The 26,318-nt window shown below is 39.6% G+C and overlaps 1 protein-coding gene across 1 annotated transcript in view; it reads left to right on the top strand.

Annotated features, from left to right (window-relative positions):
- The window catches only part of CFAP61 (cilia and flagella associated protein 61), a 98,867-nt gene that overhangs the window by 17,060 nt on the left and 55,489 nt on the right, over nucleotides 1-26,318 (top strand). Inside the window, exons 8-15 of the mRNA XM_086744366.1 lie at nucleotides 3,144-3,235; nucleotides 4,376-4,557; nucleotides 7,645-7,684; nucleotides 9,595-9,734; nucleotides 13,341-13,467; nucleotides 14,053-14,130; nucleotides 15,269-15,475; nucleotides 18,079-18,213. Coding sequence (XP_086600492.1) covers nucleotides 3,144-3,235; nucleotides 4,376-4,557; nucleotides 7,645-7,684; nucleotides 9,595-9,734; nucleotides 13,341-13,467; nucleotides 14,053-14,130; nucleotides 15,269-15,475; nucleotides 18,079-18,213 — 1,001 coding nt within the window. The remainder of the gene's footprint in view (nucleotides 1-3,143; nucleotides 3,236-4,375; nucleotides 4,558-7,644; nucleotides 7,685-9,594; nucleotides 9,735-13,340; nucleotides 13,468-14,052; nucleotides 14,131-15,268; nucleotides 15,476-18,078; nucleotides 18,214-26,318) is intronic.

Here is a 26,318-nt window from a genome sequence, read left to right as displayed (position 1 = left end):
TTTCATTATTGCACAGGATGTGACTCAAAATTCATTTCAGTATTCATTTGTGAAAACTTCCAGGAAAAGTAATAATGTTTCTTCGTCGTCTTCTTTTTTTCTTTTTTTTTTTTTTTTTTTTTTTAATGAAGAAAGGAAAGGAAAAAAGCTCACTGTTTCATTAAAGAATTTTACGGCAAAAAATCCCCAACGAACTCATGAGCACAGTTACCCTCCTCTCCGACATTTTTATTTTATTAAAAATGTAATTTGAAAAGGGAATGGTCTTGTTTGGATTTTTTGTGGGGAGGGAGAGGTTGGTAAATGTAGAGCCCGTGTAAGAGTTGCATCCCAGTAGTCCCTTTTTAAGCCTTTCCGATATACTGACCAACTTATATCCTTGGAATTTATTATAGTGTCAGTCACATATAGTTTGTATTTTTTTATATTGCATAACACGTGCATGTTTATATGAATGCTGTTTTAACGACTGCAGGCTACTGTATCGGAAACTTGCTGCCAAATTCTCCGTTGATGTGAAGGCAATGAAGGTTCACTAGACACCTTGCGCCAATAGAGGATGTGGACTTTCCTTTAGTGAATTCGAAGACTCAGAATTTAGAGTGCAAGCTTCATTCCTTTGTAGAGTAATTTTATGTTCTCACATGAAAAAAAACCCCACATAATAAGGATATTTTTTCAAGTACTTTAGCTTGTGAGTAGAGACCACAGGTGGATATTATTTTTCCCTTCAAAATGTAATACTGAATAATAGTGAAAGAGTATACAAAAATCTGTCTTTAACAGAATATTGATATGCCACTTACGTTTCAGGGTAATTACAGTAATTTGGTTGTTACTCTATATGGTGTCACGAATTAGTAGCTAGAAAACACTACGATGCAGTGGGAATGATTCAAGGGCTTTTCATCAGGCTTCATGGTGAACTGGCTTCTTGAACTTGCTGACTGTTACCTCTGCTAACAACCCAGCAATCACTGAATTATTTTAATTTTCCTTTTGCTCATGTTCCTTACTTCATTTAGTGCAACAATACTTATGTTCTTCCCAGTCACTTGTGTACAGCATATACATCAACAGTGACGCAGCCACATTTGACAGTAGTGGATGGTGGAGCCGTTAAGGGGTTTCGTTTCAGTATAAAGTCAGAAACAACGTATCAATATTTACACGACAACAAGAGACTTGTATTAATTAACTTCTGACACCTGCAAGGCTGTTTATAATGAGAAATGTAGCTGGGTTAATCAGGATGACATTTGATAATTTCTGTGAAGTCTCACATCTGTGATACCCCTGGAGAAACCGTGATTTCTCACCCCTGTGTTTCCTCTTGTCCTGCACGTTGCATCTGCATTCTTTTCTACTAATAAACAGATTTTCAGATAACGGATTTCTAAAAATACTTTTGGCTAAATTGTTTTAAACCTTTGAGGTTTTATTTTTTTTTAAAAAAAACCCTCATTACTATGTGAAGAAATGCTTATGTCAGTGAATGTAGCTTAGATGGGTTTCCCAGAGCAAAGTTCAGCAAGAAGAGTGAATAATTCTGTTGTGCTGCATTTTCTGAAGTTTTTTTAATTCCTCCTAGAGCTCAGAAACTTTGACTTCCTTGTGTTACTGGAGCTTTCAAATGCAAGGGTGTCCTGACCTGATGTGTTTTTACAGCAGCAATACCTGCTCCTCAAGAGTTCATTAGTTAAAACTTTTCTCCAGGTTTTATTTTTAAAAATAAAAACAAACTGTGAACACATCTTTAAAATTAGATAGGTGAGAATTTAAGGAATAGCAGAACTATTGAAGCTGTGTTCAGGGGCTAAAAATACAGCAGCTGACACTTTGTTGTAGTAATTTTGGTGATTATTTGGAGTAATCTGTAGGATTCAGTAGTATTTCAACATTTCTTTTCCAAGTTGATGATTAAAATAATTTTGGTCCATAGCATTAACTTTAAATGTGACCTTTCTCATGCATTATGAGACGGTCTGTCGTTCTGAATACCCTCACCTTCCTTTTACTTTAAATAATCTGTCGCCATACAGATTTAGGAACTGCTTTCCCCAAAGTGTGTAACATGTGCTGGAATGATGATTGCCTGCTGTCTAGCAAGCATCACGATGTTGGAAAAATTCATACTCGGTTCTGTCATGCTAGAGTCGGGTATCTGTAGAGTTCTATACAGCTATTGTGTATTGCTGTGTCATACTACTGAGATCTGTCTTAAAATAGTAGTTAGGTAATTGAAAATCAAACATAATGCGTCATATGTATGTTTCAAATTGGCTTTGCACATTTTCATTGTGGTTTCTTAATATTTTAAATAGCCACTCTAGATTTGGCCCTGGCCAGGAGATTAAATTGCAAAAAAATGTGTATAGTGATTTTTTTTGGGGGGCTGAAAAATCTTGCACACATACACAAAATTGCTGTGGTTGACAAAGTGCTTTGAAGGAGTTACTTCAGCATACAAGCGAAGTGACAGAGGAGAGAAATTCTTAGATCAGAGGAAGAGGAGGAAATAGACAAACCGACAAAGAGGGATGAAAGAGCAACCAGCTTTTATAGGAACTAAAACAGAGTTTAGAGAGCTAGTTAGGTTTAGCAACTGAGAAGGGAGTTTAAATCCCTGTTTCTTGTCCCCACTTGCACCAGTAAGTAAGGGTTCTGGCTTGACTAGGATTTATTCTGAATTTCAGTTCTTTTAGCACTAATCTGAGAATCAAGAGCCTTTGCTCATCCTTGTGATCATCAGAGAACAAGTTAGCAACAGGCACAGGGTTTAAGATACCAGTCAATACTCTAATGACTCACAATTTTCTCTTCAGATATGGTAAAAATTGGTTATGTATGATATACAAATTAGGAATTGCTCCCAAACTATGTCTTGTTCAGTCCTTATTTTACAACCAATTCTCTGATTTTTTTTTTTTTTTTTTTTTTTTTTTTTTTGCCTTGAAATCAAGTAGTCTAATGAAGTTGTAGCCAGGTAACTATAGGAGGGTCTGTTTTAACTGTGGTTGTTAAAAATAAATAAAGCAAACCTTTCAATAGAGGTGGTCTGGCACACTTTAGTTGCTGCTGTAATTCTGAGGGTTAAGCTCGCATTTTTAAGCCTCATCCATGTATTCTTTTTTGTTACTCAGATGAAGATAAAAGCAACCAAACAAGTCAAGAAACAGAGTCTGTTTCATCTCAAAATTTTGAACATATTCATGATCAGGGCGCAGCTGTGCAGGTAATACTGCTGTACACAACAATGCTGGTGACTTTAACAGCTACTATGAAGCAAAGGTAGAGACTAGGACAAGCAATGCTTTATTATTATGCTCTTGCACTGTCCTCTGCGTGGGCCAGCACTTCTATCTGCTGTTGTGCATAGATCAGAAGCTGCTGGATGGAGGTGGTTATAGTTATTAATTGGGTGATTTTTCCCATACAGTTCCACATGAACGTCCAGACAGCGCAAGGGTGGGAATAAAGTGGCACTGAGAGGAGAGAAAGGATGGGAGCCTGTTTATGGGGGTCTGCTGCTGGGTAAAGGCATGTGGAAGCACAGCTTTGAAAAGGCTCCTCGTCAGATGTGGAGACAGCATTCCTGTACCAGACAGGGCAAGAGTTGTCTTATGCTGAAGATCTGCAAGTCCTGAGATTTTTAACTTGACTGTGGTACTGAGCTAACAGTCTGCTGTTGACAGAAAGCTACCAAAGCTGAAAAGCAGCAATATAGCTTCAGTTTTCCCCTGTAATTTGTAGAAGTTAAAGGGCATGTGTTCTACCTGTGCCTCTTCTGCTGAATGAAGCTCGACTTGATAAAAGACCATTTTATAATTACTGTGAAATGTAGTGGTGCAGCATAAATCAGCAGATAATGTATCCCAAGAAACTTGAAAGGGTCTCTTTCAGTACTGAATCAAAGCTACCCTGGTTTTCTTGCTGTTATTGTTCATTTCTGTTTCCACAATATTCTCTGCATTGATCTCACTTTCTTTAACATAAGGTGTTTTTAATTTTCACATTTTTAATATATACGTGAATAAATTTTTTTTTATATAGAAACATTTCTGAAACATAAATATTTTATTGCCTCACAAAGGGACTCTAGTGGTAACTGTTCGTTTGTGAATATATTGCTCTTCAGCAAGGATGTGTGTGTTGTTAAAGGCCGTTTTTATCTAGTGTTTCAGAAACAGGTAGATAATCACATTAAAAATACCTCCTTGAACTTCTGTGTTTGTCAAAACATAATTACAAAGTACATCCCTGTGTGTCTGCTTTGAATGCTATAAGATCAGAATGTTGCAAGATGTTTTAGTTAAAAAAAATGAAAACGTTTTCTGAAATATTGTAAGTGATCACTTGTCTGTTATTATTGCAGAACGAGGAAGCCATTACTGTTTCTCATACTGAACTGCTGTTAGATGATGTCAAAGATTACAAAGCCTCAGCGACACTTCTCCTTGAGACTGAAGAAGATGATGCTTTTCATCCAGTGTACAGAGGAACTTCAAATGCTTTCTGTATCCGTGTGTTTTGTATTGATGAGAAGCATGAAACTAGGTAAGTATGGATGAGTAGTTACTGCCTTCCCAATCTTAAGAACAATTTTCAGTGCTACATTTTTGGGACAAATTTCAAAGTGACGGCATGTGCTGCAGTTCAGTTGAGTTTTCTCTGACCTCTTTTTTTTCCATTCCTTTTACCTTCACTAATAATTTACTGAAATTTTCAACCTCCAGCAGCAATTTCCTATCTCTGTTAGGACTGTGGGGACAAAAAGTTTGGTTTGTGTTTTTTTTTTGGTTTTTTGTTTTTTTTTTAATTGGAAAAATGCTAGTTGAAGTTGTGGAAGAAGGCCACTTCTGAGGAAACATTAGTTCAAAAGCTGGCTAACTCTGAAAAGAGCTAGGTGTTACGATACTGGTCATCTCTGCTCATGGGACAATAAAGCTGTTTCTAGCTCTGCGGTTAAATGTTATTATTTCTAAACACTCAGTCTCTCATCACTGAGAGAATTGATTCAGTTTTCTAGATTCCACTAAGCAGGGGGAAGACAAAGGCTTTTTCTCTTAAAGTGATTGCTGCTGCTGACCTTGGACTCTTGGATCCTAGTGGAGTAGAATAGATCTATAAAGGTGGTTTAGATATAATTTTTTTCCCAAATTTCTTCGAACTCTTGAAGAGCAAACCTATACTCAACCGCATCAGCAGATGCCTCTCGAGGGACGTTGGCCCTTTCTGATTATAAATGAGCCCTGTTTCTGTTTATAGATCCTAGAAAGAAAGATAAAACATGTACATGTTTAGGAAAATTACAGAAGAAGGCTGAGCACACCCAAGGTCTTCTACACTTTTAAATACATTTAATTTCTAGAGATACAACGTATCAGTAGCAAGGACTTTATAGATGATGAGCTTGACAACTGTAGTACCGTTTGAAAAAACATCTTTGTAGTTGTAGTCATTGGTGACTAACAACTTCTGAGCTTGTCTGGCTTAAAGAAATTTAGGAATAAACTGTATTAAGGGGAGAAATCGGAACCCTTGAAAACTGATTTATTAAGCTGTTTCTTGGTTAAGGAGGAGGCCTACCCAAAGGGATTAAACACTGAAGCTGCTACAAATGCAAATATGCTAATTCACCAAAGCAAAGTAAACACATAGCCTTCTTGGTACGTATTTACCAAGTCATGTAGCTTGAATTTGTTATGAAGAGAGAGGAATGCAGCGCCAGGAGTCTGTGGTGTGCTTAGTTAGCAACACTGATCAATGTACATGCAACAGAACAGTCACACTGCAGAGAGTCCATTCCAGAGTAGTTAATTTATGGACAATCTAGTCTAAAATAAAATTCAAGCAAGATAATTATTCCAGAATAAAATAACTTTATTTTAAAATAACACTGAGGTGAGGGAGTTGCCCTGGAATGACTCTGTTATACTGAAACAGCAATTCAAAGCAGTGATCTATACCTCTGTCAGGAAATAATCTCCCTGTAGACTAGGTGAGTTCTCTTCTTATAGTATCCTGCTTAGGATAAAGATCACACTTTTTTGTCCCCTTCTGACATTCTGTCCCTTGTATGCACGATTGTTATTTCTGTTCAAGATATTTTCATCATGCTTGTCGTTCAGCGCTGCAGTCTCATTCTTTTTTCCCTGGAGACATCTCTAGAACAGTTGGGATTCCAAGATGTGTATCTATGAAGAAGATAGCATTCCTTTCTGGAGACTTCTCCTAAGACTATCTTGTGCAAGATCCTCTTCTCAGAGCTGAGGAATCTGTAGATCTTGGTGTTTTCAAATATTTTGCTTCTATGCTTCCCTGGCTTGCATTTGCTTGATCCACCTGCTCTAGGAAACATTAGGAAACTAGGTATGTTGAAAGGATGGCATGAGGCAATCCTGACGGTATCTCAGAATCTTGTCCTGAGGGAGTTACTGCTGGCCCTGCACAGCATGGATCCAGAAATAGTAGTTTGGTTGAAGTGTAGGTATGATTGCATCCTAGCCCTCAAGGGAAGCTTCCACAGGGGAATTTGTTACCCAGTAAAATTGCTGAATGTTTCCCTCTCTCAAATCTAGAGCTGGTGTGTGGCTTGTTCGTGCACTGAAAGTGAAATGTGAAGGCACTAAATTGCTAATTTATCAGCAGGTATTTGTTACCTTTTTAAGCTCCCTGAAATATCTCCTGACTGTGTTCTTGTATTCCTTGCTGCCGAGAAGGTACTGGATGCTAGAGAATGGAAAACTACCTTGCAGTGGCATTTTCCTTTCCACCATTTAGCTACTCTATTAGCTAGTGATAATTATGTATTATATAGGTGAATATAAAATACCAAATCCAGACCTGTATTTACAGCCTTTTTGAAAGTTTTCATTCAATCATAGATATTTTAATTAGAAACTATTTATCTTTTCATTCAGTAATATTATTGGTGAAGTAATTAAAGGGAACTTTAGCACACTTTATACGGTGGGAAAATATAATTTATAAAGCTTCAGCATAACTCTATTTGATGGGTTTAGAGCTACTTAGGAGAAACAGGAGGAATTTGCTAGATTTCTCATGTCTTTTTAAACTCAAATGTCACATTTCTCTGTCACCATGGAAAAAGAGGGTGGAATTACTCTAAACCAGTCGGTGAGAAGTGGAAAGAAGTAAAGTGTCTAAAAACAATTTCAGAGTATTGATGTTCCCGTTAGTCTGATAAAGTACATTGGGTAGGTTTACCAAGTGGATAGTGACAGAACTCTTGCTACTGGGTGAAAATATTGTGGAACATAGAAACAGCTGCTTGTAACCTCAATTAATGTTTGCTGCATACTAATGCTGCTCTGACAGCCCGTGAATGGCTTCTGAAAAATGTTGAAATCAACATGAGAGTCAATTTTCTTTCCTTTCAGTGAAGAGCCTAGTGTTTTGGTATTACTTCGGTTTTGTTATTGTTACTAGTGATGCTTTAAGCACTAGAAGTCAACTGATGTGCAGCATGCAACATCTGCAGTTGATTAATGATGAGCTAGCAGGACTGTCTGATTAGCGCTGTCAATAAATCTTCCTTGCACTTACAGGGATGTAAATATCGAAACGTACAGGATCTATCTGATATGCGCTTTATTTAACAGTGTTTACTCTTGGTTGCAGATCGCTGGATTTCTTGCATTATGTTTTCCAGCTTTTTCCGGTATGTATCATTAAAGTTTTAAAGTGTGTGTGTGTGTGTGTATGCGTGATGGGCTGGTAGTGTGGTTGCCAGCCGGAGTACTTCGATGAGATACCCGAGTAAGTCAGTGATTCCCACGAGTATGCTATGGCTAGTTATCCTGGCCTGGGTTACCCTAAGCAGTCTTGGCTGCTTTTGGGCTTTATGTATTGTCTATGTAAGTCCTTTGTTTATGTTCCCTAGGGACTTTTCTGAGATGCAATTTTAGAAAGCAAATGTTTCAAACTCCTTTAAAATCCTGTTTAGATCCAGACTGTACCCAAATTAAAAATAAAATCAGGGAAAATACATTAAAGGAGAGGGAGTTAAAGCCTAGAACAGCAGCATTAAGGAAATCCGTGGTACTTACCTATAGCCTAAGCAGTGGCACTGAAGGTTTATGTTTAGGGCAAAGCTAATGTGCGGTGAATAAGGAAGTGCGTTTGCAGTGTAGTAACTATTTCACACTAACACCCTGTGTGATCAGTCTTTTATCTGAGGTCACAAAGTCCACTTTCTGAGACCTTCTTCATGCGCACTGCATTGTGTTGTAAATTCACGCTACAAATTACTGCATAGTAGCATCCCTTAGAAACAAGTCCTACAGACTTGTCCCTAAACATCAGCATGTTAAAAAATGCTGTTTACCACCAAAGAAAGTCCTCAGAGAAAGTGATCACAGAAAACATTTCAAATCTCTAAGTAATTTGTCCGTAGAACAATGCACCTGTCAGTCCTTGAAACAAAATGTTGTGGTGGAATCACCAGGTGTAGTAAGAAAAATTAATCACATAGTGTGCTTAAAGAGAAGAAAAGGAGTGAGATTCAGCTAATACCTTTGTGCTGAAAACATGCCATAGAATAACCAGCCAGAGTAAACCAATTAAACATCTCCCAGATCTGTGCTATCTGGGAGTCTCTCAGCATGTGTCGTGCTGCCTGAAGCATCTTTCTGAATTGTCAGAGTTCTCCAACATCCCTGTGTGCAGTGAGATTATCTTAAAACATGTATTGAATAAAAAAGGGTGGGAGAGACTCTGGTGGAAGGGAGTGCTTGAGCAGTTTGAATGGGTAATGTTATTTGTGGCATGCACTTCTATCTCCAGAGGATGCTCTCCTTCATCTGAGAGCATTTGATGGAGATTGCTGCATTCCTTTGCACCTCTGCAGGCTTTACAGCACAGAACAATTACAGCGACTGTCAGTACAGCGTGTCTTTGTATGCATGTGCACCCTGTACCGCATGCATGCCAGCAGTGCCAAAGTCGGGCGTATACAAGCTTGCATTCATCAAGTCTGCTGTGCGTGCAGTGCAAAGTCCGTCTCTGCATACATACTGGCTGGCTGTTCAGAATTTTAGGATGTGCTGCTCTAGCTGATGGTCTCACATGGCTGCAAATGTGCAAAAGGTCCCCCAGGCAGACATACATTGTCCTGAAATTTCACTGCAGAAGAATAACAAGGTAGAAGAAAGGACCTTTTAAGGGAAAATGTTAGCTCTAAAGGTGCAGGTACAGAGATCATGTTCCTGCTAGGCAGTTGGACTAGGTGGTCATTGTAGGTCCCTTCCAACTGAAATATTCTGTTCTACTGAGGAGGAAAGGAGGGGTGGGCAGGGACCGAGCCTTAGGGAATATCAGGATATTAACTAATGAGTCTTTACTATGGCACCTAAAAAAACCTGTTTCTGTGGGCCACCTTAATGTTGAGCTCATTATTTCTGTTGTGCTGCCCAGACATCAAGCCATCTAGGTAGAGCAATACTTGGGGTGTACGTATACTGTAAGCACTGCATTCAGTTTGTTTTCTTTCTGTCCCTCTAGTCAGAAGCTTTTGTCAAAAGCTTACATTGAGATCACTAAGAGCTTTTATTGTCTGCAAATGTTTTTCAGGACAAAGACTTCTGTGTCATCCTTGTGCCACATCATGTACCAGAGTTCCACCTGATCCAGAGTTTTGTCCGGGTTGTCCCTTTCTGTACTTCCACACTTGGTCATGAGCTTTACGTGTTCCACCGTGCGGGATTGCTCCGGTGAGTTACGTGACTCTTAACATCAAATGCTGTACACTCTGAACTACTTTTATGGAATATACTTGCATCATCCAACCTGGCACTGGATGGGTATTCCTGTGTTGTCTCAGACCAAGCTGGTATTCTGTGCAGTATGGCACAATATCTTGCAAAGAATGGTAGCCTGAGTCTCCAAAACAGTGTAGTTGAATAGCACAGGACTGTGATGGGAGCCATTAGGAGCAGAGCTAAATAACTTCATCTTTAGCAGTGTTACTGCAGCTGTCTTGCTTCCTGTTCCGGAGTGAATCCTAAGCCTACTCGGATGTATCTCCCCACAGCACTGTACTAGACAACGTAGAAATAGCCTTATGTTTTCAGTGAAATAAAGTAATGGCGTGATTTTTAATGAAACAAACAAACAAAAAAAATAAAAGCAAGCAGCCTTCTGATTGCCAGCATTTATATAGCTTCCTTTAAGTAAAACCAAGGTGCAATGAGAGGATGGGTTTAAAATGTGTATGTACAGTGCTAATTTAATGGAGATGAACATTGGTACGGAGAAGAAACTGCCTCAAGTTACCTCGTTGTGGACCAAAACCAATAGAGAAACATGGTGCAGCGTTTGACCCGTTGGACTTGGGTCAGGTTGCGTAAGATTGATGCTTGAAAGCCTGGTAGAGATTTAGTTCTTGGAAACAGGATACAACCCTCTTTAGAGGAATGCAGTAATGTATTTTTGGAACATGCAGAACACAGCAGTAACCTCACTGTTGAGTATCTATTTTATATAATTTATCTGTTATTTTTGGGTTGAGTCATTTATTTCATACCTTTCAATTTCTGTCATACTCTGAACTCTTCTGTAGTCTGAAGTGCTGGTGAACTGGGACACAAAACCACTCTTGCTGGATTCTGTTGTGTGGTATGAGTTTTCCAATGCTTGCTTTGTAGAACAAGCCTGTACTGGCCCAAATACCAAGCTTAAATTGTGGCACAGTTAGAGAGTTAGAGATTTTCCTTTTTTTTTTTTTTTTTTTTTTTTTTTTGTCTTAATGTAGCTAAATACTGTGTGGTTTCAGAGAAATACTTCTGTTTTAATTGCATACTTAATCACCTTTGGTGGTGTACAAATAGCTCGTGCAGGAACTGGCCAGCCTCCTGTGCAGGAGCTGTTCACCATGGGATGAACCTGGGCTCTGTGTGCTGTGTAAGAGTCCAGCTGGCTGGAGAGAAAGCCACTGGAGTAATTCCTGCTAATCTCAGTCACAGCTGTTCAGTAATCTACCAGTAGGGTTGGTAGTCATATGTCCTCTTGCGATTTTGGTCAAAATTAAACTTGTTATCAAGGTTTTTTAAAAAAACCCTTACAATTCTGATTAAATTGTGCGTATTCCAAATGATTCCAGCCCTACCATGACAACAGAATAGGGTTATGAGTAGCATTTTCCAAACCCCCTGCAGCTGTGCAGTAAGTAAGGAAAAACAGCCTTTTATTGGGGTTCAGCGTCAGAAAAGCTATGGAAGAAACCAGATTAAGCTTTTGGAAAGTTTCTGTAGAACAAAAGACTCGGTGCGCAACAGCAAGTACTCTCTTAGATAAAACCAAAATATGAAAAAGTAAAAGATCAATATATTGTACTTGCACCAAGGGCTTTTGAAAGGCATGTGAATGAAAAGGAAGTCACAGAAAATGGATTAAAAGAAAAACTAGGGTAAGAAGATTGGAATATGAGGACATGAAAGGGCAAAATCAGAAGAGGTGCAGACACAAAAAGAGATACTGATTAGTAAAGGTTGTAAAAGGAATAAGAAAAAGTGTTAAGTACACAAAAAGCAAGAGTGCAGCAAATGGAAGTATAGGTCTCCTACTTAACAGTGAAGGAGAAAAAAAATAACAGATGACAAGTCATAGGCTGAAATGCTTAATGGATACTTTCCCTCCATTTCCACTAAAAAGCATAATAATAATAATAGTAATAGTGTCCTGGTCTCTGAGCAGTCAAGGGAATTGGGCATCTAGAATGAGTTAATTCATTACTGGAAGAGGAATCAGCACAGACCTTGGATAGTCTTTCCTACTATTTCATACTCACAGTAGATCTGGTGGTTTTGTTTATTTAAAAAAAATAGTTTCAATTTTTTGCATGTTCTGTTTTTCCTCATGTTAAAAATGTAGTTTGTTACTGGCACAACTGCCTTTTCTTGGAGATGAGTGGGGAGAAAAACTCACATGCTGGGCTCAGACAGCATGCCCACGCGTTGCACAGTGAACCACATTGCTGGTCTTGCTGACCATCATCCTCATCACTTGTTTGGTCATGCAATTAACTGTCTGTGGAAATGTGTTAACAAGTCCAGGAACTAAGATGATGCTCACTGAGAAGTTCTGGATTCCTTTGTAATTTATTAATTTAGTAATCAAATGTATGCTTTTCAGCACTGAAATAATCAAGTTGAAAATTATCGATGAGATGGAGCTGTGAAATTTCCCATAACCTAGCAGATCTTTGGTAGGTTTGTTTTTTAAGGTATTAGTGCTGTTCATGAAAACAGTGTTCCACAGAATCAGTCTCAATGTGACTGTGACTTAGGTTGAAGAATAACACAGACAAGTTTAAATTGAAAACAAGAACAACAGGCATGGAAATGATGCTACATGAATCGCGAGTTATTTAACTGGGTGAGAGAGCTTAATTCTTGGAAATTAAGTTGCAGTTTAGTTCCTTGAACACTGGTCTGTAAGTCTTTATTATATGAGCCTTGTTTAACCCGGAAGAGTTGATGCCTTTGACAGACAGCATGAGGGAGAGTTCCTCGGCTGCTGTAGACTGTCACTGCGAAGTTATTTTTTTCATAATTCTTGGGTGGGAAGGTGTTTTGTAACAAAGTGTGTAAACTCGATAAGTGCCAGGATATTCCTGTCTGTAGCTAGCATGTTGCTGGCTGCATATATTGCACAGACATTTTTAAACCGTGTCATCGTTGTGTGATTACTAATTGGCAATCGTATGCTGATCAGAGGCAGTTTGCTTATGTAAGTTTATCCTCATGTACTACTGTGTGAAGAACCAAGGCCTAACACAAGTGTTAGTGATTTATTCTTGTTGGAGAAATTGATGTTACTGCCTTTCTTTTGTACTGTATCCAAGGATGACAGTTGGCTCTTTGTTTTATTTTTTTCCCCTCTCTCTTTTTTTCTTATCTTTCTCTGTGTTTTTTCCTTCTTTTTTTTCCCCATGTGTGTCAGTGCGCAGCTATGGATTCTCCTTTCATTTCAAAAGAGTCTTTGCCTTTTCTCTGCTGGCTCTTATTCACGTGGAGATTGGGTGATATCTGTGGTTATAGCTAGTCATTGCTTTGTGAGACTGGGCTGTAGGTGCAGAAAGACTGAGCGTTTGGTACCAGTTAAAGCAGCATTCTTCAGTTCTCTTAAGTAGGTGTTGTGTTATTTTTTTAAAGTTATCATGTAATAAGTTAATACAATAGTCATACAGCAATCAATTTCAACCTCTAAAAGATGTATTTGGTGCTTGTGGAAGGCATGTTGTCTTAAGCATGGGAATTGTCATCTTTAATTTGTCACAGAGAGAAATTTTACTCTCCTTTTTCCATTTTATTTTGTAGGTCATTTAATGTAAGAAGGGCAACAACCGATGATTTACCTGGTGTCAAAACACTCATTAAAACACTTAGCTTGAAAGAAAGTATATTGAAAGACTTAAAGATATTTACTGTGGCTCGCAGGGATCTGGTGAGTGTTTGTTGCAGATGTAATTACGAGAGAATGAACAAATACTGATAAAAACATCCAGAATTTATTGCATTACTGTAAACTACTATATACATATAGTATACAGGTACTCGAGTCCGTACCCACAGTCGGTATAGGCTGCATTCAGCCTGACTTGACCTAATAGTTAGTCTAACCTGTGGCTTGTGCCAGCTGCCCTCTTCTTTGGAGACTCCTCAAATGCAGGGGTGGCAGCAGGCTGGATGCATTTTTTGGCCACCCACAGCTTGATTTGCATTGTTGCTTTTTCTTACACACACATCCTGTTGTGTGATGAACATGTACTTGTGTTTTGTCACACGCTGGGGCCTCTTTCTCCTTCCCGTAATGTGCCCAGACATGCCCATCAGAGAGTGGGGAACATCTGCGTGTTTGTTATGTCACGGAAAATGCTGCGTAGACAAAAAACCCAAGCATTGCCATTACCAATCATACAGTTGTAGGGAAATCCATTTTATACCAGTGTTGATGGTGTACGCAATTACGATTAAAAGGAAAGATTACTAATGAAACAGGAAATGTGTGTATGTTGCTTTTGCTTTGCAGGATGGGATCCCAGTACAAGCTTTTGTAGCAGAAGTTTTGGATCAAATAGTTGGCATTTCTGTCATTAGAGATGAAATGGTAAATTCTATTTCTGTGTTGTATGAAAGCTGTAACACTTAGTCCTCGCCACTAAAGGCTGAGTTTCATGCTTGCTGCTATGTGTGTTCCTAACAGAAAGTACGTGTAAAAGATCTTGCTTCTATGAACTTCCTGTCTCTCCTCCCTGACTATGTGGACTGTGTTATTTCCTTTCTCATAGATGATGATTGACACACAGATGAAAAAAAAAATGATCCTGTTATTTGCAAGAAGCTGCTGATGTGTTTTGAAAGTACGCCTCCTATGCCTCTTTTTGGTTCTTTAGCACAAAGCCATTCTGCCGCTGAATATGTTTATAATCTCCTGTTCTGCCCCCTAATTTCCAAAGCCAGTAAGCAGTTTTGCCACACATACTGCGAAGAGTAGTAGTTGTCCTTCTAGATTTGCTTTCTTAACTTTTTTATCCAACAGTAGATTCTGATTGATTATGAATCACACACTTCAAAACAAATAAAAAGCATATGCTCTAATGGAGTACAAAAAAAGACAATGTTGCACATTATTGTTGAAAAGTAAACATTCTTTAAGGCTTAATTTTGTAGCATTTTGCTATGACTGAAAAGGCAGATTTTAGATTGTTCAGCAGCTATAATGCTCAGTTTTAAAAACAGTAGTCTCTCCTATTTTCAAAAATAGCTCTTAATTATATTAAGAGCGCTGCGATAAGAAGATGTAACAATTTCTCCTCAGTGTGTAAATGTGCAAAAATCTCAGGGAAGACTTGTAGGACGTGTCTTACACAGCTTATGTTTTATGAGAGGACAGTCTAGGCCTCTCTGTCTTTAGCTCAGCAAAACAGAGGTTTTTTTCTTTTTTTTTTTTTTTCTCCACGAATGTCTATTAACCTGTTTCAGACATTGTCGTGAAAGGGTGAAATATGCATTCTCTGTAAGTAAAGGTCAGCAAGCTTCGAGAGTAGATTTTGGTACAATGAAAAGATTTTCGAGAAAAATATGTTCAATCAATGTCCTTTAATTGAAAACAACTCTGAAAGGCACTTAATTTTAGTGTTCAGTTTTATTTCCTAAATTGATAGAAAGCAACTCATTGACTCTTGCTAAAATATTGTCAATATAGCTGCTTCATCACTGCTGGCTTCCAAATTCTTGTTTTTCAGGATATTGAGTATGTTCAATCACATTACAACATTGAAGATTTTATTCATTTTAACCACTATCAGCCAGAGGAACATGGACATCTTTACCACTTTGTCTTAAATCCTGTATTTCATAACTATACAAAACACTTTCTAAAGGAGATTCTTCGCTTGGCCCACAAATCTTCTCTTTACTATCCTATTTATCCACAGTATGTGGAAGGCAAGGTAGGGAGAAAGTTATTTGTATTTCTTATATTAAATATTGTCACCTTTGCTCACTTTATTTTTCCTCTGTGCTTCTGTGAATGACTGTAAACAGGAATTTTCTTAGCAAGCTGCAGCAAATTGTACTACTTTTTTCTTCTTGCATGACATGATCTGCACTCACGGACACAGCAGTTGCGCAGTAGCATGCTCAGTAGCGCACGTGAGTGCAGAATCACCCGATATCTTCAGGAAGTGTATTTGTCCTTGGCTCTTTACCTAGTCTGTGAAGAGAGAGCAGCCCTTCCTAGGGGGTGGCTTCTTCTGAGCTGAGTCACTCTTTGCAAACGTCTGTTTCTTAATTGAATTTAGAGAATCCTAGGGCAGCTGTTCTCTAAATGTAGTTCGATGTTTTAACTTACACACAGTAGCATGCTGTCGTGGGAGCAGCACAGCAGAGGATTCATTTGTTTGCTGCCTCCTCACTTGTTTCTGGGAGAAGTATGTCTGCTTCTTACCCACATCGGTTTGTGTATTGCTGTTGCCTTATGTGTTGTCAGTCCCCTCTGTAAATGTGCTGATCTGTTCCCGATAGATCAGCTCCAGGATGAGGTAGCAAGCATCCAATATTCCCACTCCTGCCCAAGTTGGGGCCCTGTGTCTGAGCTGTAAGCTGTAGTTTGAGTTTGACTTTGTGTCTTGCCTTTATGTTCGATGTATAGGTGAGGAAACAAGAAACCGACAACTCATCCACTGAGGAGACCAACATAATAGTTTTATTCAATTGTTTTTAAGCTTTGTCACTTGCAAATCAGTTACCAATCAGGTTTTAAATGACAAGGTATAAAGCACATATCGTCTCTTTATATGTAACAATTATTTGTATTTCTTGCCATAGTTTAATAATAGAGCCTGATCAAGTTGCACTCTCCCACACACTGCCACTCAGCTGCGTAATTAATTTTGAGAGGTACCAGTATTTTTTTACATTCAGGATGAAGTGGAGGGCAGGGAAGAAAAAAGGAATTATATCACTGGGCATAATGTAGCATGAGTAAATACAAAGGGATAATATTAAAGCACATCCAGGTGGATTGCAAGGAGTCTTCAAAAGTGATTTATGTACTCTGGACTGTGTTTCATCACAAGTCAGTCAGATCTAGGCACGTCATTGTCATTGAAAATGTGGCCTGTGTTTCTGCAAGTGCCACAGGAGAGCCGTAAGGACCTGATGCTGTGTGAGAATCAGTTTCTGAGAAGAACGTTATTTGTGAAAGAAAAATAAAAGATTCTTTAAAAAATACTCATGTATGTGTCTTGTCATCAGTCTCGTGTCAGAAAAGGTGACACTTTCAAACATGCCAGCTCATTGACATGTAGCCATCTAAAGCTACTATCTGGCCCAGCCTAATCACCTAGGCTCCTGCCAGCGCTGATGGAGGAGACAGCTCATCCGTCGATCATAGCTACCTGTCTTAGGGCAGAAGGAATTGCTTTCTGGAGATGCTCATCTCTCTAACTGAGGGGTGTCTGCATGGCTAGCAAAAGTAAGCACCTAGCTGTTAGATGGTGACCGAAATGAATTCTCTCCTCTGTGGCTTAGGTGTTTTTGAAATCGCCAGCATTTTTAACACAGGAATTTTGACAGGTTAGGCATAGGTACATTTTCAGAAGGATGTTTTTTCCTCCTTCTCCAGTGTGCATTTTTGTGGAGCTTTATTAAGTGTTCTCTTGAGGAACCGATGTCCTTGCGTAGCATTAGTTTCTCAGATTCTTAAGAGGCACTTACAAAAGTGCAGTTTAATGGCAGGGGATGGAAAAGTTAAATCCTACTAATGATTCCAGTTTGGTCTATTTCTGGGCTACAGAGTTCCTTTAAGTTACTCCTGCTTATCATTGCTTTCTAATAAGTAGTAAATTTTACACAGTTCTCAACATAGTAATGTCAAGTTTTTTTTTCAATATTTGTGAGTGGAACGGTAATTCAGTGTAATTTAGTTTGCATTAATGTTCATTCTCTAGTTCCTGTAATTCTCTTTTTTTTCCTTTCATGTCGTAAATTATGACAGAGCCAGTCATGCTATAATAAATGGAATACAGCTATTTCTAATGATCCATGCTGTTCACATTAGCATTAGGGGTTTTGTTCACTTCAAGTTTATGCCAGTTTATTAACATTTATCACTTGGATGAAATTGACATTTTAGTTGGTATGGAATTTCTATATAAATTCATAACCGTTCTCTGCCAAACAAGCAAAGGTTAGCAGTAAGCAGATAACATAGCTTAATGAGGTCAAATCAAGCTGATTCATGATCACTGTGGAGAAAAATATCCTCCTGGGGAAAATACTTGTACTGAAAAATCCCATAAACCAAACCACTTGTTTATCTGTCATTCCCACAGAGATAGTAATGTAATTACTCTCATAATTATCTTCATTAGTGTCAGGAATTATCTGCAATTCATTCCTCTGCTCTGAGTATGTTTGTTTATTTGCTGATTTTTCTCTCAGATTTAGCCAACAGAGCTAAGAACTTTGTATTTGCAAAGCCATACAACAGACATCTGTGATGCACTGTTCTGACATTCTCTCTGCTGAAATATAGATTGCTGTCTTTCAGTTTCAGAATCCCTGTGCCCATTCCCTGACATCTGCCCTTCATTACATGGTTCCCGTGCGACCAAGACGACAGATTGTCTATCCTCTGGAAGAGCTTGGCATAAACGCTCCATCAGAGCAGGTCTCCAAGGATCAGGTGGGTAACAGAAGCAGCAGCAGGCAAGGGGCATACTGCCAGCTAATGCAGGGTTTGGCAGATGGGATGGCATTACCATCTTAGTGTTGATAGGTTGCTTCTTAATTACACTGAACATGGTGTCCATACCCTTACGATCCCGGCTTTGCTTCTGCACGACCGTCACTTCTAAGCTTGAATTTCAAATGCATTGCAAACAGCAATCACTGAACTATATCATTTACATACTAAATGCTTACATTTTAATAATATTTTTTCATCATGTTACTTTCAAATGCCCAACATATTTTAAATGCTCTTACTGTTTAGCCCTTCTTCCTGGTAAGCTTTTTTTAGGCAGTGTGCTTTGCAAGCAGAAAAAGACAATGTCATACTTCTGACTATTTCTGTAGAAATCGCTTAAGTCAATTTTATTTTTCAGTCCCAAACTCAGGTTTCTTCCATGCACAAGATACTCTCAAAGAACACTTCAAAATATCAGGAATGATTGAACAGCAAAGGAAAAGATTATTTTCACTACCAAACAGTAGCACTCGTGTGGTTTGGAGGTTTTAAACTAAAAGTCTCTTAAAATTTCATTTGTTAAATAACTTACACTTTATTCTGTCTTACGTTTTTTAAGTAACTAAAATTTGATGTGAACATAGTTCCTCACAAGAGTAACTAGCAAAGCTGAGATATTAGGAAAAGCACCATTAGTGACGGATACTCTCAGTAGGTAGCTGTAATTTCCTAAAGAAACATAATTAGGGAGTTTTATGTCTGTCTACTAACTTCCAGTTGGCTGAGATGGGCTCCCATATAATATTTTTAGTGCTGTCCTTTTCACAGCTAGTAATTTTTGGCATCCAAAACTCTTAATTAGGCAGCAGTTGGCAAAGCAAAATCCAGAACATGACTGAGGCCGTTGATCTGAATTTGACTTTGAACGGTCTTCCGCCAACCTGCACGTCCTTGCTTTCCTCTTCTCTGCAGAATAAACTGTCTGATGCTTTTCTTTAAACTCCTTCCTGTTTTGTCTTTAAAATGAACTGTTGCTCTCTTACTAGGAGAACTCATCGTAGTGTTTTTGTTGGAGATGGAAAATCACAGACTTCTTATGCTTGAGAGATTTGCAGGCCTGTTGCCTACTCCATTCCCACTTTCTTCCTGAGGATTTGAGAGTTGCAGATAGTGAGATAATTGTTTAAAATCTCAAAGTTGAATGGATTTCCATTTAGTAAAATGTGTGAGATTTTCACACAGTTTTGCTGAAATAAAAATGAAGGCTAGCCACTGTGTAAGTATCCATGAATATGCACTGGCATTAATTATAGATTTCTGACAGACTGTTCTATTGAAACTGACATCTGGGGTTGATCCCTAGGTGGTAACTTGAGAATAAAGCTAGTCTGCTGCCTGTAGTTTTCTGAAATACCGAGAATTTGAAACCATTACAAAGCTAAATTGACTCTTCTGTTGAGTGAGTGAAATGCCCTTTGGCCCCTATACGTTAGGAAAGCTTTATAACTTAAGAGGTTACCTACCATAGGGGACTGTACTTAGGAAAGTAAGAAGCTGGTGCTGCTTTCAGATCTCTCTCTGTTTTTTCTTTTTTTTTTTTTTTTTTTAAGATCTGGTAGTAGCCAAGCATAAGGCATTTGCCCTCTCTCTACTCGAATGTTTCAGAAAGGAAGGTTGAACCCCATCAATCATCGTGCTTTTCCCTGCAAAATCCTGCAGCTAAGTTGCAAATAAAATAAAATGTATTTTATAAAATTAATATAATCAAATTTCAGTAGGCACAAAATTATTATACTTCTGCCTTTTTGTAGTGATCAGAAGGCCTGCTCAGACACTCTGTAAACAGAAGGATGTAATCTGTGTTGCAAAAAGCAAAATATCCCCCCCAGGAGTTAAATGTGACAACTCTGCAAAATGGAAAGGCTGAGAATTGTCACCTTTAAAAGTACTGTGAGACAAGGTGAGACGCATTTTGGTCGTAGAAGATGCTAGCAGGCTAGGAAATGAGGGAAAAGGGAAACGGACAAACAATATCATGCAGGAAGTGTGGAGAAGAGAGGGAGAAAAGTGAATGGCAAACAAAGAGGCTGGAGCAGGAATTAGTGGGAAGTTGTCTGAGGCAAGCACCTGGATAGCAGTAAGGAGAAAATGTCTGCTATGGTCTTTGTGACGGTGGTTTTTGATAAGACAGGGGCAGGATCTTGCAGGATCTTAAAAGCTTTGGGCAAGCAGGGATTCCACGTAGCTGAGACTGCTCTTTATTTCTTTATCACACTTCTCTATTCTATCTCACCAAGGTTGTTTTAGCTGGTGGGGCTTTGCCTTCTCATATTAAAAAGCACTTCTGTCTGACATTAACCCATGCCCACTTTGTTGCTGAAAGCTGGAGGATGGGTTATCGTTGTAATTCTAGTTTTAGGTAGCTCTGCAATGATGGCAGGATTTTTTCACATAAACTACATTACGAAGATTGTAATGCAAGTCAATTTCAGAAAAGTAAAATTTTCATTTGACTGGCTGTCCTAGTTAATTGCTTGAGCATCTATCGCTTATGATGGAGATAATTGTAATGAAATTCTTGCTTTGATACCCACAAGATGCCCCTTGATATCTAGCCATCAACATCTGCTTCTCGTCTACTGCTTTTTCAGCTTTCTGCCTTCCTCTTGTTCTGGCCTTTTTTGAGCTAGCTATTTCCTTTTCTTGCTGCAAAATTTATTTTTCAGCAGTAACAGTCTGGGGCTCAGCAGCTCAGCCATTCAGTGTCTAAGCACAGCTCCTGATGTGTGCATGTGTATCTCCGTGGGCCATTAGTGGGTTAGTAACTTGGAGAGCGTGCAGTGGGAGCCTTGGGGCTCGATCGGTTTGTCTGTCTGTCTCTCTAATACGTTCCAGCCTGCTTGTGAGCATGAAGAGATTCACTCAGAAATACTGACCCAGTGCGGGGAACTCAACCAGGACCCGCGAGGACTCTTTCTCATTTCCTTCCTCCAAAAGCAGAGGCGCATTAGAAAAGCTTTGCCCTCAGCCAATTCCCATGCGTTGCCAGTCCAGATGGATCTTGGCTGTACTGGAGAGGTGGTTTTCCTGCAGGTCTGGATTGGCTGTTACAGACAGATGAGCACCGGAGATGTTAAATCTGTGGTAACTTGTTCTCATTGTCCCTCTGTCCAGTCTCTCTATTGTACTGCAATGTCTGGAAAAATCAAAATAGGAGAAAGCTCCTGCGCTGCCCTGCTACGAGTTCCTGGCCTGCTCACTCCTGCTTCTAGCAGGCAGCATGAGCTGTATTTCGTGGTGTCTAAGAAAGCCTAGGTCCTCTTTCCTGTAGTCTCTCTGGGAGAGCTAGATGGAAGGTAGAGAGAGTTACTCTTAAAATGCAGAAACTTATCATATAAAAGTGGAACTTACCGTGACCTGAATGACTACTTAACTGCAGTTTTCCAGCTGCTTTGTTCTGCCCGTGTGCTTGTGATATTTCCCTTGGTTCAATATTGTTTCTAGTTTAAGCCAGGCTTTTGGTGTGTGTTGCCTCTTTGCTTATTGTTAAAATGACTGTGACTCCAAAGAAATACAGAATTTAGGAACTCTACCTGTTCCTCCTCTCCGTTGCCCAATCTTTTTTATTATTTATTTATTTATTTGCATAGGTTTTAAGGCAACCACAAGGTTTTTTTTGCTCTATCTCTTAAACCACAACTCGGTGCTGCTTCGTCTCTGCATCGAAGGCTTGTCAATTCCCATGCAGTGGCTCTCCATTTCCTAGAGGGTTGCAAATTCTAATGAAGATAGTATCTTCCTATAACCGTCACTAATGACGGAGTATGTTTTTACCCCACTCCTTGAGATGGAAGATCCATTTTGCTGATGATTTTCTATGTCTGTTCCTACGAAACTCTCTCTCCCATTGCTATACTGAAGACTTTTGGATAAATCAGGTGAGGATTGACTGAGAAGGCACAGAGGGGGAGGCGTTAAACTCCCCTGTCTCCCATTTCAGCCCTCTGGAATGGCACAGATGCTGATGATCTTATTTGCATCTAGTCCTGGAAGTGCCCAGGCTTCAGGATGCCTGTTCAGCCTGCGCCTCTGCAGCAAGCCTATCGGAGGTTCCACATATTAGCTCAAAATTGCATCAGGCCATACATCTGCCGTGCTCTAGAGTTTCATGACACAGACCTGAAAAAGCTCCTGTCTGCTCATTAGATCAAACGCTTTCTACAGCTGTTCCAAATGAAAAGGAAATCTCTGATTTTTGTATTCTGAATCAGTAACCAGTATTGAAGCGCCAATTGGCAGAAGATCCAAAGATTCAAAATCTTAATTCCCACAGTGTTAAAATAGATTAGATTATGATTGTGTTTTGCACATCTGTCAGTCGGTTCAGTCATGTTACATTAGAAAACAGTTGGTTACAGCAAAATACTAAATATCTTATAAAGTGCTGCTGGCCTTTACGGTGCATGTAATTATTGGTGGAGTAGAAAACTATAGATAATTAAATAATTTTTAATGATATCTTCATAAATAAACAATTTATAAATTTGTTTGCTTTCTCACCATCTGGGACCGTTCTGTTATCCATCTGCTTCATGTAATTATCAATAAAAGGGAAGAATAGGTGATATAATTAACAAGAATAACTGATCCACAGTGAAGAACAAAAATGTCACACATCTGTTGAATTATTTTCTTGTTTCTGCCATTTCATTTTTATTCATGCCTATTCGGTTTGGGTTTTTTTTATTTATTTCCTGGTTGCATTCAAGCTGTCAGGTTTTATTGCACAGTTCAGAATTTTTTTTCTGATACAGCTCATAAAAAGAAGACAGAACCCCATACAGTGTTATATAAATTTATTTTAAAAACAGTCAAACAAAACCTAACAAAAATTAACTTTCTCAGGTAATTTTGTACTTCTCGAGTGATACAACAGGTGCATTACAAGAAATGTTTAAGTCAGGACAAGAAGTAATGAGGGAAGGAGAGTCTGGCAAGAAGCTGGAGTCGGGTGCTCAGCCCACCTTTGCATTCTCTGAGCTGGCTGACTTCATTCAAGAGTAGCGTGGTGCCAGGATGGCTGGAGAGATGTCCAGGAAATGGCTCGGGGCAAAGAATGCCTGTGTGCCTTCAGTGGCCACAATTTCATTTCTGTGTGATTAAACAGTGTGCTTTCTCAGCAGTCCTTTATTTAAAAAAAACAAAAAAAAAACCAAAAAAAACAAACCTCCAAAAAAAAAAAAAAAAAACTTCCATGTAACATCCTGTAATCTCCTGCTGGAGATTACAAATTTTCCTCAAGAAACTTAGTTGAAAATTGGTTTACCTGGCTGAAAAGCACGCAGAGGACCTTATCAGGTTAAATACTATTTTGAATCTGAAGGAAAGACCTCATGTACATGGAATTCAATAATGCAGTGCTTGCAAATGTGCCATCTTTTGTTCTGAGTGCTGGCATGAGCTGTGGGAGGTGGTATCCCTCTGCCCCTTCATACTGGTATTGCTTTCCAGGTTATCTGAATTCAACTGTTGTGGCCAGCATGGTCAAGTCTGCTTACCTTGTATGTAATGAGTTAGTCTTCTTAAAAGCAGTAGACTTTCTTCAAAAGAGCATTTTTCCTTTCCTGTTTTGAGCAAAATTTTCAGTGTTGGCTTTTCTCCTCAAAGTAGTGTCGTAGTTCAGCCCCGATCGGGACCAGACTACGCAGTCTCTCTCTCTCGCTCCCCCCACCCTCCGAGAGAACAGGGGGAGATGATATAAGAAAAACGGCTTGAGGTTTGGATAAGGACGGGGAGAAATCCTTAAAGTTACCATTATGGGCAAAAGAGACTCGACTTGGGGAAAAATATTCATTTATTTCTAAAACTAGCAGGACAATGAGACAGAGAACAAGATAACCTCCCTCCATCCCTCCCTCTTCCCAAGCTTAACGTTATGTCTACTACCTTCTCCCCCCGAGCGGAACAGGGGGAAGAGGGAATGGGGGTTGCCGTCAGTTCATCACGTGTTGTTTTACGCCGCTGTGTCATGCTTGGGGGAAGAACTCCCGGCGTGGGTCATCTCTTCCACGGGGTGCAGCCCCTCCAGAACAGCTGCCTCAGCGGGCCCTCCACAGGCCACAGCCTCCTTCAGGCATCCACCTGCCCCGGCGTGGGGTCCTCCGCGGGCTGCAGCGGGATCTCTGCTCCTCCATGGGCTGCAGGTGGATCTCTGCCCCTCCGTGGACCTCCATGGGCTGCAGGGGGACAACCTGCTCCACCATGGTCGTCACCACAGGCTGCAGGGGAATCTTGGCCAGGAGCTGCGTTACTCCTCCCCCTCCTTCTGAACTGACCTTGGTGTCTGCAGCCGTTCCTCACAACAGGCTGGTAGATGTCTCTCAGGATCTTTTTTACATCTTATTCACTTCTCATCTCCTTTCCACTTCTTGCAGCCGGGCTGGACTGAGTCGGGCCCAGTCAGCTGCCTGGTGAGAGGCCAGAGGGTGAGGCCTACAAGGCCCATAAGGCCTGCGCCTCCCCCTCTGCGCCTCTGCTCCCGCTCAGCTGCTTCACATCTTCTTCTCCGTTTTTTTCCTGTTTTCCCCTTCTTAAATACGTTATTGCAGAGGCATTATCATGGGACATTCTGCTACCAATCGGCTCGGCCTTGGCCAGCAGCGGGTCCACCCTAGGGCCGGCTGAGTCCACTGAACAAAGGGGAGCGACTTACAGCAGTTTCCTACAGAAGCTGCCACCTTAGGCCCCCCCTCACCCAACAAAACCAGAACATTAGTCATGGAGCTTTTGCTGTCACGTTGTTAGTGGTGTGTACTGTTTTGCAAACATGTAGGCTGTGGATTCCGTGACTCCCTGGCCCACCTAGAAAGGGTCTGCAAAAACGAGAAGCTAAGAAAAGCAGGCCTGTGGTCCATAGTCTTGCGTTGTCTGTGTGTAGTTCAGCTCTACCCCTCGAAACCATTTGGAGGCAGAACATGAGAAAAGGCTGAAAACTTGCCCTTCTGTTTGTAGTCTGGGAGAAATGGAAGCCTAACCACAGAAGAAATGGTAAACGTTAATGTAAGACTCCAGAAGAAGTTGGAATACAAGGCCCTGCTAAATTAATAATAGTTTTCAGTGCCAGTATGCTTGTATTTTTGTGTATTTACTTAATTCCACGCTGATGCTTATGGCAAATGCTATGAATAAATGACCTGAAAGCAGTTTAAAATATTTTTTTTTAAAAGTAAAATGAGATAAAGTACTTCAGATTTATAAAATATTTTTAAACAGTGCATTATTGTTTTTAGAGTAATCTTATGGCTAATTCCATTGAGACGTATGTTCGTACGTATTCTTTGAATTGCAGAAGATACTCAGATGGGTTGCAAGTGTAAGTACTGTCTTGGACTCTTCTCTATTAAATGAGCTTTTTAATGTCCATTGTAAACTTACAGGACTTTAAAATAGAATAAAATACTTTCTCTATGTTTGCCCTTGTTTCTAAAAAAAATTTCACTATCAGATAAAACTGAAAACAAATCTAAAACATTTTCAGGCTTGACAGAAACTTTCATTTTTGAGGCAGCTTGTTTAAAAAGGAAAATAAAACATATGAGCATTTGTATCAGAAACTCTTCTCTAGATCTAGAGCAAACTCTTGAGGTATTTCACTCTGTAACTTCTACTTTCTTATATTCAGGCCAGCTCATTAAAAGCTGCCCTAACTCTATACTTGTATGTTAGTGTCTCTGTGGAGTTGGGACATGTCTCGCTACACCTTCCTCAATGCTTCTTATTGGAAAAAATGGAATAGGATCTTGAGTGTTTTGGATCAGCAGCCCAGCCTGAGCGTAATTCATTACCTTGGTCAGTCAAGGAGCAAGAATAGAAAGGAATCAGAATTTATATACTAACAGTTAACACCTTGCTGTCAAGCTGGAGGAAAGCAGAGGAAAAGGAAGGGACGTTTGCAACACGTGGCTGCAAGGCCCAGCTAGTCTAGAGAGTGCAGCTAGAAAAACCTAACTCAGCTGCATTTAAAAGATAATAAAAACAAGCTGTTAAAATAAGCAGATTGTAAAATGTGGGGGGAAAGGCTGTGTACGACAGAATCATCTGTT

This window comes from Chlamydotis macqueenii, chromosome 3 (genome assembly GCF_036417535.1).
Source record: "Chlamydotis macqueenii isolate bChlMac1 chromosome 3, bChlMac1.mat, whole genome shotgun sequence".
NCBI lineage: Eukaryota > Metazoa > Chordata > Aves > Otidiformes > Otididae > Chlamydotis > Chlamydotis macqueenii.
Note: the sequence above shows the minus strand (reverse complement) of the source record. Positions and strands in the feature narration are given on the sequence as shown.